Here is a 12,593-nt window from a genome sequence, read left to right on the forward strand (position 1 = left end):
TGGGCGCCTTTGTCTGGCTTTAGCTGGACACCTCACGTCTCCTTTTGTGTTGGCAGGGAATTTGTCCCAGTCCTCTGCCGCTGACCTCAGCCAAAGGTGAGTTTGGGGGACACAGAGCCCTTCAAAGCCCTAGATGGGGGAGGGACAATGGGACTGGGCCCTGGGTTTTGTAGCCCCAAGGGTCTCTGTTTCCTGAAACATTGTTCCCCTGAACGTTTCTTATGAAAGACCTCCAAATATCCTTCTACCTGCGCTGCATAGAATTCCCCTTCTTCTCATTGGCTGGGGAAGGCTAAGAAGGTTCCCGGTAGCTCCATGGGATGAAGAAGAAATCAGGGAAAGAAAAGGAGTATATAGACCCCAGGGTGTCTGTTAAATAAGAGAGTGGAGGTTGACTGCTGTTGTCAGTGTCAGAAAAGTGAGCAGGCAGATTGGCTGCTGCACAATCTTAGGGAGAGACGGTGACCAAGGACCATGGATCAGCTTTGGATAGCTGAGATAATCGACCAATGGGGAGTGGCCCTGAGGAGAGCTGGGCACGGGCTGTAGCGCCCCAAGGGGAGAGGGCAGGGGCTGAAGGCATATTGTTCAGGAATCGAGGTGGAGGCTGGGAGATTTACATAGTATCTATGTAAATAAGCACGCAAAATCAGCACCTGTTTATTTGGCTCCTACAGCTGAAGCCTGATTAGAGTGGGTCAGCCCTCTAAGACAGTGTGGGTGTGTGAGCTAGTAATGGGCCCTTTAAGATATCAAGCTCTGATTTGTGGTCCTGAAAATCTCTAGCTGACACATCCTCCTGGCTCTGGGTTTGGGATTAGCTCATGGGATGGGGCTGATGAAATCCCAGGAAATTCAGTCCTTATTGGCGTTAGGCCCAGAGGCCCTTTCCAAACAGCAGGGAGGGTCGTACACAGGACTCTTGTTTTGTGAGGGGAAAACGTCCCCTTGGAGAGCCCCCCTCCCCGTATCATTTCCGTTGGGAAGCAGCATGAAAGAGGAGATTGGGCCTGGATTAGGTAGGAAGGGGGAGTCTGTATTTATCTGGGAGGAGCCTGGAGTTTTCCTCATAAATAGAAGGGCCTGGGAAACTGTAGTGACCATATCTAGGAAATCCCAGGAGGTAGGGGAGTGGGAGCCTCTTTCTCCCGAGTCCTTCCTCTCTCTTCCTCACCCTTCTCTCAGTCTTTCCCCCGATCTCCCCATTCTCTCTCCCCTGGTCATGGCACTTCATCTACCATATCTCTGGGAGTATCTTGTTCTTTTCCAGCTCCGTCTCCATCTCTTCACCTCTTCTTTTTCTCTCTGCAGCTGCAGCCAACTGGAAGGGGGCTCAGGCACCTGGGCAGGCTCCTCCCTGCGACGGACCCTCAGCTTCATCTTGGGCATGACCGGAAAGGCCAAGGTAGGAGTTGGGGAAGCAGGAGGCCCGGGACCCACTGCCCTCCCCAGTTCCCTTCCCCTCCACCTCACCGTCCGCTCCCCTCCCCCTGCCTGTCCGCTCCCCTCCCCAGCTTCCCCTGCTAGGCAGAGACTCAGGGTAATGGTTCAAGTTTTAAAGGAACATGGTGTATCTCCCAGTCTCCCTCCTTCTGTCCCAGTAAATCACCTTTCCTCTGCTTTCCCTGTGTCTCCAGCTTAGCAGCCAGCTGTAGACAGCTGGAAGGGGAGATGGGCCAGGAGCCTCAGAAGCTGAGGAGTGGCCTAGCCCTCCCTCTCTGGAGACCCCACATAGCTGAGAGGTGGGCAGCCGAAATCTTAACCATCAGGCATAATAATCATAATAATTACAGCAATACTTTTTACTTCTTCAGAGAGTATTCGGGTTTGCAAAGTGCTTTTACACTCATAATTTTATGGGTGGATATGGCAGCTGAAGGAGTTGAAATGAGACCATAGGCAGAGTGGAAGCCAGGAAAGTGTATGATTGTGGAAGCGCATGCACACCGTACCAGTGGGGCCACGTGCAGTTCCGACCCCAGGAAGGTGAAGGCACATTGCTCTCTTCCTTATTACCATCCCCCCGGCTCTGGTGAAACTAGGAGCTCTGCCTGCTGCTTGAATTCATTTCCACTCTCTTCATTTACTGGCAGAATGAGCCATTCCCCCCTTTTCCTCTCCTGGCTTCCCCAAGCATGCATGTACTTTCCCACCGGGGTGGCTCCTGAACATTGAGAGAAACTCCAGGCAAGACATCATCAGATTCACCTGGAAGCACCACGGGATTCTCACCCAGTAAGGTTACCTGGGCTCCTCCTGGCCCCGCCGGCAATGCCAGCACTCTCTTCTCTGCCAGCCTTTCAGCCAGGATTCTCCTTCCTCTGGGTGGGCAGGGAGGGCAGAAAAAGAATCAGGTTCTCAGCTCCTTCTCGTTGCAGGCCGCAGGCGGGGAGCTGAAGCGTGAGATCAGGCAGTCTGAGAGCAGGGCGAGGTGGGCACAGTGAGGCTTCTTCTCTCCCGTGGAGGGGAGCAGAGCTCTCTAGAGAACAAAGCCAACACCCAGACCTTGGGTCTGACTCCCTCTCCCCACAGCCTCTCTGTTCAGGGTAGGAGAGTTTGACAGCAGAATCACGCTCTTTTCCTGCAGTGGGAATGGTAGAGGAAGTCGGTGCTGTCTAGGGGCCATCCAGATCCCAGTTGGTCTGCATTTGCCCGCCCTTGGCCTAGCAGTTTGGTGAGGGGGTGAAGGAGAAAGTGGGCAGAGACTGAAGCCCAGACAGCCAGCAGAAAAGAGCTAGCATCGTCAGGACATTGTCCCAGTCGCCTTTCCTTACTAGGACTCTTGTTCTGTCTTCCTGTTTCCCTCTCTGTCATCTCCTGGTCCATCTTGCTTCCACCCTCATGAATGTGTGTGCTTGAGTCACTAAATCTCTTCTTCCCCCTCCTCCCAGCTCAGGATAGGGGCCATTAGCAGGTAAACACCAGGGGTGGGGGTGGAGAGAAGCTCAGTCAAGCAGTGAGAGAAGGAAGTAGCTTATTCTTCCTATTTGACTAGCATTGCAGAGTTGACAAAACACTTTTCCAGAGGTCATCTCATTTAATTCGTATAACACTCTGGCAAAGATAAATATTTTAATCTCTGTGTTTTGTTTTTAAAGCTCTTATTTACATTTGTTATTATTTTTAAAATTAATTAATAACTTATTTATTTTTGGCTGCATTGGGTCTTCTTGGCCATGCGCGGGCTTTCTCTAGTCGTGGCGAGCCGGGGCTACTCTTCATTGAGGTGCGCAGGCTTCTCACTGCAGTGGCTTCTCTTGTTGCAGAGCATGGGCTCTAGGTGTGCGGGCTTCAGTAGCTGTGTCTCGCAGGCTCTAGAGCACAGGCTCAGTAGTTGTAGCGCACGGGCTTAGTTGCTCCGCAGATGTGGGATCTTCCCGGACCAGGGCTCGAACCCATGTCCCCTGCATTGGCAGGTGGATTCTTAACCACTGCACCACCAGGGAAGCCCCTTAATCTCTGTTTCATAGACAAGATAACTTAGAGACTAGGTTACTTGCCCAAGATCCCACAGTTGGCAAAAGGTGGAGCTGTGTTACAAACCTAGAGCCTTGACTATATATTGTTGTCTCTGCTTCTGTCAGTAAACCTACGTAACAGTTTATCCCCTCTCTTCGCTTCTTCCACCATTTCTGATGGATGGCCATTGGAGTCAATAATGCCTTAATCATCTGCTCCCAGAATACACAAGGTCCAAAGTAATAAGAAGAAAAGCAAACCTCCTCCTGGGCACTGTAGGACTTGGGCCCAGGTATCCCTGTGGCTTTCTCTGCTCACCTACTGGCCAAGACGCTGACAACCAGATTCTTCCCTGGGATGGCCTCCCTACTCCTGAAATGTGGGGGACATATCTGTCAAGTTAAATGAGCTAAAGAAAGTGGTGGCTACTTTTAGATTCTGGCAGAAATTAGGGTTGGCTTTTGTTTTTGTGTATCTAAAAATATAATTTCTGAAAATCTGGGTGGCATCACTGGATAGGAGGAGCAGGGATTGGGATGAAAATGGTTTGGAAGGGGCAGGGGATGCCAAGGAGAAAGGAAAAGGGTTCACTGTTCCAGAGGATACAGAAATGGAAATTAAGTCAAGCTGCAGGCCTAGCTCACTAAAAGCACAGGTGTTCTTAAAGGTAGACCGGTTTCCTTTACCCACCCCGCAAGTCCCCTTCCTTACTACTCATCTCTTAAGAGGAAGAAGAGGGCATAGGGTGAGAGGCAGGGTAACAAAGAGCAGATCGGTGGAAAGTATATTGAAGATTTGGGTAGGAGACAGAAGAGGGTTGGAAGATTAAGTCCTCTCCTTTCATAGAGACCGTCTACGTTGAGTTTGGGGACTGAGATCCTTCAGATAACTCTGGGATTCAGGTCCCGGGATTATTGGGTATCCAGACTGGAGTTTGGCCCTTTAAGATTCCATCCTTAGCTTGAAACACCCTCCCACCCCAGGCCTGGGAGAAAAGCCGAGGTCTCAGCCTACCCCTTGTCTCAGGGCCCCTAGTGGGTGGAGCCCTGAGGCCAGGATTCTGGCTTCTGGCGGTCTGTTTTTAAATTTAGTACATTCCTCAGCCCTGGCTGCCCACTGGGGGGAGGTAAGTCTGGGGTTCTGGGCCCAGGAGCCTCAAGACTGCTGGTTTGGGGGAGTTCCTAGGGCCTTCCTGTAGGTCTCCCCTGCAGGTACAAGCCTGGAGAAGTCAGCCTCCCTCATGGCCCTGGGAAAGTCCTTTCTGCTTTCTAATTTCCATCCAGCCTAGAGCTGGGCATGGTTATTTTCTCTCCTTTTTTTCTGGTCTTTGCTATATAAGGATCCTAAACAGGGGAATGGGTGAAGAAGGAGGTGAAGGAGTTGCTAGGCAGGAGGGGAAGCCAGAGGAGCAGTGTGGTGGTGAGGAGCCCAACTAGCTCAGCCAGTGGTAAGGCAGTGGAGCCCAAAATAGTGGCAGAGGCTAAAATTGGCACCTACAAGAGTGCTGAGCTGGGCTTGAAACCTGCAGCCAGGCCCTACTGCTGAAACCGGGCAGGGAGCCGCTGGGTCTGGGTTGGGCCTCCTCTCCCTCCCTCCTTCCTCCACACCTTTGGGGACCAGAAATCAGGCAGGACCCTGCAAACATAAGTTGCTCTGTCCCAGGACTCTCTATACTTCTCTTTCTCCCAGAGACATGGGAGACCCTGAGAGGCAGAAATGAACTTCAATGTGAGTGATTATAATTAGAGTGGAGGAGGAATTTTCCCCAAAAGGTGGAGGTTGCCTCAGGCTGGGGCAAAGTGTCCAGAAAGAATGTCCCACTCCACCCCTTCTTCTTGTGGAGAGACTGGCCAAACTCCAACTGTCCCTGACTGGGGAAGGCTGGTTGCTGGTCTTTTGGTTCTGGCCTAACTTGCAACAGAGGGAACTGGGGTTAGACACAAGGAAGGACTTCCTCAGCTTTTTAGTCTTCTGTAACAGTGGCGAATTCCTCCCCTCCACCACCCCAGTAGTCAGCAGAGGCAGAGGTAGGAGGGAAGAGGATGGGCCGAGGGCGGTCTTGTAAGGCCCCAGAGAGCTGGGGGCTTGTGGAAGAATGCTCTCCTCTCAGATTCTTCAACCTCCAGGAGTGAATCTTCCCTTTCAGGCCCTCTAAAGATCCACCCTTTAGTTCCCCTTTGATTTCTCCGCCCTCTCCCCACGCCTGCCCCCAGTCGTAAAAGGGGTCGGCGGCTCTGGCCTGCTTTGATGGGCCCCGAAGGCCAGGAAGGAACTGGTCCCGGGTTCCCTGGAGAGCTGGGGGCGGCTGGAATCCTCCGGCCCGCGGGTCTTTCTAGACTGATGGACTGCGGAGGGGGAGGAGGAGGGGAAAGGGAAGACCAGGGGTGGGGTGAGGGCTGCGAGGCGGGCCAGGGTGGGTTTTAGGAAAACCGAAGCCAGGAGGCGGGTGTCTGGGGTTAGAGGCGCCCGGCGCTGGAGGGCAAACAGGCAGAGGGGCCCTGCAAGCTAGTCCACGGCCCCCTGTACTCGTGCCAGCCGCCCCTCCACGGACCGAGGCGTCCCGTCCGGCGCTCGGCACCCGCCCTCCCTCCGCCCCGCCTCCCCCCTTCCTGAGCTCGGGCGGGGGTGGAGACTCGGGTTTGAGGAACTGGCGCTGGGTGCCGGGCGAGGGGAGTCAGACTTCCTGTCCCCAAGACCGACGCGTGCGGGTCGGACCCCTCCCCCGCCCTCCCCCCAAAACAGCCGGACGCCAGGGTCCGCGCCGCGTCCTCCTGGGCTCCCCCCCCCATCGGATTATGTCTCGGATCGAATCCCTCACACGGGCGCGGATCGACCGGAGCAAAGAGCTGGCCAGCAAGGTGGGCTCTGAAACCCCTGTCCCTCTCGCCCGCGGTCCTCAGGGCGCCCTTCGATCCCCGGCACCCGCAGCGCCCCCGGGTCTCCCCGCCTGCTTTCTGGGCGCCAAAATCGGGCGGAGCGTCGGCCGGGAACGCGGCGGGACGGGGTGGGTGGGGACTGTGAGTGAGTGGGGAGGGGGCTGGGGGAGCAGTAGACGCGACCCGCGCCTCCAGCTCCACGCAGATTCTCTGCCGGGATCCCGGGAGCCAGAGGACCTGGGGTTTAGGGGCTTCCGATCTGGCGGGACCGGGTGTTTTGGGCCGCGTGAAAGAAAGTTGCTCCGGTAAGGGACAGAGCGGGAAGAGGAAGGTGTGTGTGTCGGGGGGTGGGGGCGGCGAAAGCTCTCCGGAACCCCCTCCGCCAGGGTTCCACCGGGTTGCTCTCGGTATCCCCCCACTCTGCCGTCGCTGGCTTGGTCGTTCCCTCTTTGTCCCCGCCATCCGGCGGAGGGGGTGGGAGGGGGTGGTTTCCCGGCTTCCTCCCACCATCACCACCACTATCACCACCCCTCCGAGACAAAAGTCAGCTCCTCCTCTCCTCGCAGATGGACTTTCCAGCTGTGATTCAGTTCTTCTCTCTGGTGGGCGGGTGACTGGGGTCAGGACAGCTTAGGGACGGCTCACTTCCCCCCAAGGCATCACCCTCAGGTGAAGGGAGCAGAGGTCTTTGTGTAGCTAGGATCCTTTCTTCCATCCTTGGGGCCCAGAGCACCCCTGTTCCTGAAACACAGAGGGTCCCCCCATCCCTTTTTGCCCCACCAGCTTCCAAGCTCCTTGTCCTTGCAGCCTGAAACAACCTGAAACCTTTAGGCTGACCCACTTGGCACTGTGCCCTCGTCCCTCCTCCCCACCCCAGCTCTCTTAACTCTTTATCTTGGGACTGTTCACCTACCATTTCAAGAGTCTGGATGTATAATTACCCTAGCCCCCACCCCTATCTTGAGCTCTTGGTCACTCCTTTCCAAGTATCCTTTATTTCTGCCTTTGTACCCAGGCCCACTCCCAAAGGCCATGACCTCTCCACACCTCAGCCCCCAAGAAATGATGAAGCTGACTTGTAGGTGAATAAATGAGAGCTGGGAGGAAGGTGGTGCATGCAGACAGCACCTCCCAGCTGCTCAAGGCACCCACACTGTACCCATTATGGGAAAGGCCAAGACCCAGTCCATAGCTGGTTTAACCTCTGGCCTCTTTCCAATCCCAGTGTCCTGCCCTGGCACGCAGCCTATGCTGATCACCATCACCTTCTTCAGGCATGGGAGCAGTACCCTTTCGGAGTCCTCAGAGATGGTGGAAACCCCTTCCCACACTTCCCTGCTAGCTCCTAGCCTGGCTACCTATCTAGAGGCTAAGTTGGGAGAGGTTCCATCCTGGAACTTTTCCTTAGGGGGTTGGGATAAGGTTCTGCTAACAGGAAAGCAACTGAGGATTTGGGTAGGGCTTAAGACAAACAGAGGGTCAGAGGAGAGATGGCTGAAGTGCAGTGGAGCAGTGGGGTGGCAGACAGGCTCTTCTCAACCCTGCGCCAGGCCAGGCCCCAGCTATGAAAGTCTGTTTATTTTTCAACCGTTTGAGCTGAGACCCTGGAGCAGAGCCAAGGGGGGTGGAGAGGTTTTTTGAAACCACGGAAATTTGGTTCCACCCTAAAAGGGAAAGCCATGGGGGCACCGGCGAGGGGCAGACCTGGAGAGGGGCTATAGACAGGGGTTCTGGGAAGGTAGATACTCGGGTCCTTTTTCCGTTACTGGGAAGAGTTGGGGAGCCAGATACCTGGGTCCTCATGCCTTTTTTTTTTTTTTTTTTTTGGTAGTTGGGGGGACTGGGAATCTAGAAGCTTGGCTTTTTCTGTCCTGGGGCTGGCCTTGGTTTTGGGGGGTTTGGGAATCTGACTGGGGGTGGGGATGTGAGGGGCTGAGTGGGTAGATCTGAGAGGGCAGAGAGGCCACTGGAGGAGGTTGGTTGTCAGTTTGGGCTGGTCGGAAGGGGAGGGCCACCTCCGGAAAGCTGTGGTTACAGAAGGGGGGAGTTGATTCTTAGCCAACAAACCCTGGATCCCCTCTTCCCCCTCCCCCAAGCACACCAGCTGTCTCCTTTCTTTTTATACTGCGGTGGGAAGTAGAGGGGGGCCGCTGGAAACGAGATAATTTGAGGAAGATGGTCTCCCCTGCTACCTATGTGGGGGGATGGTTCAGAGCTATGTCCTGATCCCCCCCCTACCCCATTCCTTGCCTTCCTCCGCGGGACCTCCTTGAAGTAGGAGGAATTTAAGTCGAACCTGTCCCTTTCTCCTTCCCACCCTCCTAGAATCTTTCTGTGCAGCTCCCCCTCCTCATGCCTCCTCTCTCTTTTCACTCCATTTCTATTCTTTCAGGCTATCTTCAGTCCTCCACCCCCTCATTCTCTCTGCTCTACTTCCTACCTCCATAGGCCCCAAACCCCAGAGGTCCCTTTCTCTCTTTCATCCCCTGTTCCTCCCTGTTCCTCCCTCCCTCCTCCCCCCCAAACCCTAACTGTCTCCTCTCTCAGAACAAAGGCTCCTTTCCTGCCTAGGAGGGGGCAGGGGCCAGAGGATCAGGGATGGCCCTGGAGGCTAGGGAGGTCTCCCTGGAATCTCAAGGACCCCAGATTTGGAGTGTGGTGGGGAGAGAGGAGAGAGACTGTTTCTTTGTTCTGAGTGTTGGAGAGGTGGCTGGCTTTGTGTGCAGGACTAGAACTGGAGCCGGAGAAGAGGGCTGGGGGAGCCCTGGAGGGAGCTGAGAGTGCTGGCAGGTTGGGGGGGAAGTTGAATTGGGGGTCTCCCGGGAGGCTGAGACTTTTGGGGGAATAGGAAAAGATTCTAGGGGCCTTTCTTGGAGGTTAGGGAAAGAGCTGAGGGGAGGGGGAGAAGCAAGGATGGGGGAAGGGAGCCAAAAGCTTAAGGAAGTCACAGAGTGACTGCAGGGGGTTGGATGCTGCCTAGAGAAGGACCTGCCAGGGCTGCCCGAGGGATTTAAGGAGGGGTCCAATCTCAGTCCCTCTGACTTCCCCGGAACCCTGAGCTTGGAGTCGGGGAGGGGACAGATCTGAAGAAATGAATCCCATGCGTGCACATGACCTGTATGTTGGTGTGCGTGTGTGTCTGTGTCGGTCTGCCTGTCCCCAGATGCTCTGTGTCACTGTTTTGAATTATGGTCACCAAAGTAGGGGGCTCACTGCACTCTGGATGCGAGGAAGTAGTTCCATTCTTAGCTTCAGTCTGTGCTTTGAAGTATCATCTAGGCGCTTGAGGGAGCAGATTGGTCATGGTTCCTGGAGCTGGTCAGAGAAATGGCTGAGAGGAACTGGCTGGACCCTTCTGGGTTTGTTTATGTCTCCTTGGGGGAGGGTGGGGGAGGGGCTGCAGGCAGCAGCTGCCCCCCTCCCAACTCAGCCGGCCTGCCCTGTGCCAGGAGGGCAGGGAGTCCTGGCACAGCTATTGTTCGCCTGCACAAATGCCCGTCTGTTTGCATCACTCCCCCCTCCGTCTCTGCTTGTCTTTCTCTCCTGACCCGACAGGTGTGGCCGGGTGGAGGGGGGGCTAGGGTGGGGTCCAGGATCCCTGGGTCTGAGGGTAGCCCGACTTTATTCCCTATGGTCCTTAGCACCCCTCTTCTGCTTCACCAGTGTGCCCACCCCCATTGTCCGGTGTCTCATCTTCATTCATCAGGCAAGCGTTTATTAAGTGCCTTTGTGTGTTCAGTGATGTCTTTTTGTGTTATGTTTCTGGCTTTGGCGTTAGCGTTTCCGTTTGGCCGCCTTCTCCTTAGCCTCCTGCCTTTATCTTGTCTGTGGAAGCTCATAAAGGAAGCAGAGCCTGGCTGAGACCATCCCAAGCCCTCTTCTCAGTCCCATGGCCAGGAACCCTCTCTCTCCTCTTTTCCCAGCCTTAGAGCCCATCCCTCATGACTCAGTGCCCCTTGCAGCCTATGACTCTGAACCTCTGCTGTCCAGGGCCTAAGCCACAGATGACTGGAAACCCAGTGGAACCCTCCGGGGGCCTTCTGGTCCCTAAACAAAGGGCCTGGACAGAGGCTGCGCCACCTTGGGGAAGGGGCTGCTGCCACTTGCAGCTGGAGCAGAGGTCATTCTGAGCACCACGTGACTTCTCCAGAGGTCTTGGTTTGGACATACCCAGTGGAGGAACAAGGACAGCTAAGAGCTTAGACTTTGCTTGGAGAGGCTCTTACTCTTCTGGGTCGGCTCCGCCATCCTCTGCTGCCCGCCTGGGAACAGGAAGCCGAAGTCCAGGCTTTGGCATTCCTTGGGCTTCACGTATGTCACTGTTTTCCTCATCTCTCGGCCTGGGAGACAAAATACGGAGAAAGGGGAGACTGCCTCTGTTCTATGAGCCTTTGAGCCACCAGCCTCAATGTCCTCTGCCATTCGCCTAGTCTTTCTTTCCCCAAAATGACCAAGATCTGGGATGACGGTGGAAGGAAAGTTTGGGTTGGTCTTCTTCTGACTTTCAGAGGATACCATCTGGTCCTAAGAAGTTCAGAGGAATCAGGAGAAAAGGTCTGGGAGGAGGGAGAAAAGAATAAACAAGAGAGGAGGAGACCAGAATTCCCTGGTGGTCCAGTGGTTAGGACTCCGTACTTCCACTGCAGGGGGCACAGGTTGGATCCCTGGTCAGGAAACTAAGATCGCACAAGTGCGAGGTGCAGCAGGGAAAAAAAAAAAGAGAGAGGAGGAGATTGAAAGCTCTGAAGCTCTGATAAGGAATGAGGGGATCCTTAGAGTAGAGGCAAGGGTGCTGCTGGGACCCCTTGTCTTGGTGTCTATCCATCCACCCATCCTTCTTTTCTTCCTTTCTTTCTAAACATGTATTAAGTGGCTGTTGTATACCAGCCATTGTGCTAGGTGCTTTCCTGTGCTTTATTCATTTACTGTGTAGCAATAGCAAGAAAGACTTTCTGTGAGGATTTGTGAGAAAGCAAGACTCTGGACACTGGACAGTAGAGGACCGAACCAAGCAGGAAGGGCCACTGAGTGTTGGGGTGGGTGTTGTGGATTGCAGAGTAATGGCCCCTTTTCTTGGTGGACAGATGGGGCCATGAAGGTGAGGGGCTGTCCCACTGGCGGTTGGGCGGGTAACTGGGATGATCTTAAGAATATCTGGAAAGAGTAGGACAGAGAGCCAAACAAGCCCATTCACTCCGTCTCTGGAGCAGGCACCCCTGGTGAGCAGGCCCTGTGTCCTTCTAGCCTCACCAGCCTGAGCCCTGGGGCGGGTGCGGACTGCCTCCAGGACAATAGCGCTAGGCAGTGCCAGGGCCGCTTGCTGCTGGGCAGTGTCCGTGTTGGGATGTGCTGCTGCTGTGGCTGCTGCCCACTGCTGGCCCACCTAGAGAGAGGGTCACTTGGAGAGAGGGTGAGTGTTGGGAGGTGGGGGAGCCTGGGCCCAGAGTAGCTGGGTCGTCTGTGGGATGTTGATGCCAGAGAGACCCTGTTCTCTGGCTGCCCCTAGTTCTCTCCCTCCCTTTCCCTGCTTCTTTGCCAGGTGAGAGCTCCTGGAGGCCTGAGGGCAGAGGGAAGAGGTCAGGGGAGGGGAGTGGGAGTTGTAGCAGCCCTAGGGCAAATCTGCAGGACTGCCCATTTGGGAGTTGACCCTGATTCAGACATGTTGCTCTTTTTATTTTATTTTTTGAAGTATAGTTGATTTACGATATTATATTAGTTTTAGTATTTTTACAGATTATATATAATCCATTAAAGTTATTACAAGGTAACAGTTATAAATCCCCATGCTATATAGTACATCCTTGCTGCTTATCTGTTACTGTTTTGTTTTGTTTTTATTTTTGGCCACGCTGCGTGGCTTGCGGGATCTTAGTTCCCTGACCAGAGATTGAACCCGCACCCTCAACAATGAAAGCGTGGAGTCCTAACCACTGGACCACCAGGGAATTCCCTGATTATCTATTTTATACATGGTAGTTTGTGTCTCTTAATCCCATACCCCTAATTTGCCCCTCCCCATGTTGCTCTTTTAATATGATTTTCACGTTTCTTTGCTTGCTTACTTTTAATTCAAACATAGTGAGTCCTCCAACTTTTTTATTTGTGTCATAGAGAAGGTTGGGAGAGCAGGAGAGGAGAAGAGAAGGCAGACTATAGGGCAGTAAGAAGAGCTATTTGGACTTGAACTTTGAGGTCCTATAAAGGCTGTTATTCAGAGGAGGATTTGATCTCCTAAAGAACTATAATTTGGAGCAGGGC

At 54.2% G+C, this 12,593-nt stretch overlaps 1 protein-coding gene across 7 annotated transcripts in view; it reads left to right on the forward strand.

Annotated features, from left to right (window-relative positions):
* ARHGEF2 (Rho/Rac guanine nucleotide exchange factor 2) overlaps positions 1-12,593 on the forward strand; it is a 42,668-nt gene that overhangs the window by 12,084 nt on the left and 17,991 nt on the right. For 2 of the 7 annotated variants that reach the window (XM_082456371.1, XM_082456374.1), the window contains exon 1: positions 6,505-6,640. Coding sequence is in view for 3 of the 7 variants with exons in the window: in XM_082456367.1 (XP_082312493.1) it covers positions 57-96; positions 1,312-1,405 (134 nt within the window). In the remaining 4 variants the exon portion in view is untranslated. Of the gene's footprint in view, positions 1-56; positions 97-860; positions 1,020-1,311; positions 1,406-6,123; positions 6,318-6,504; positions 6,641-12,593 lie in introns of those variants that run through there. The other 5 variants (XM_082456367.1, XM_082456370.1, XM_082456372.1 and 2 more) reach the window with 5 other exon arrangements.

Source organism: Balaenoptera physalus, assembly GCF_965194825.1.
Source record: "Balaenoptera physalus genome assembly, chromosome: 1".
NCBI lineage: Eukaryota > Metazoa > Chordata > Mammalia > Artiodactyla > Balaenopteridae > Balaenoptera > Balaenoptera physalus.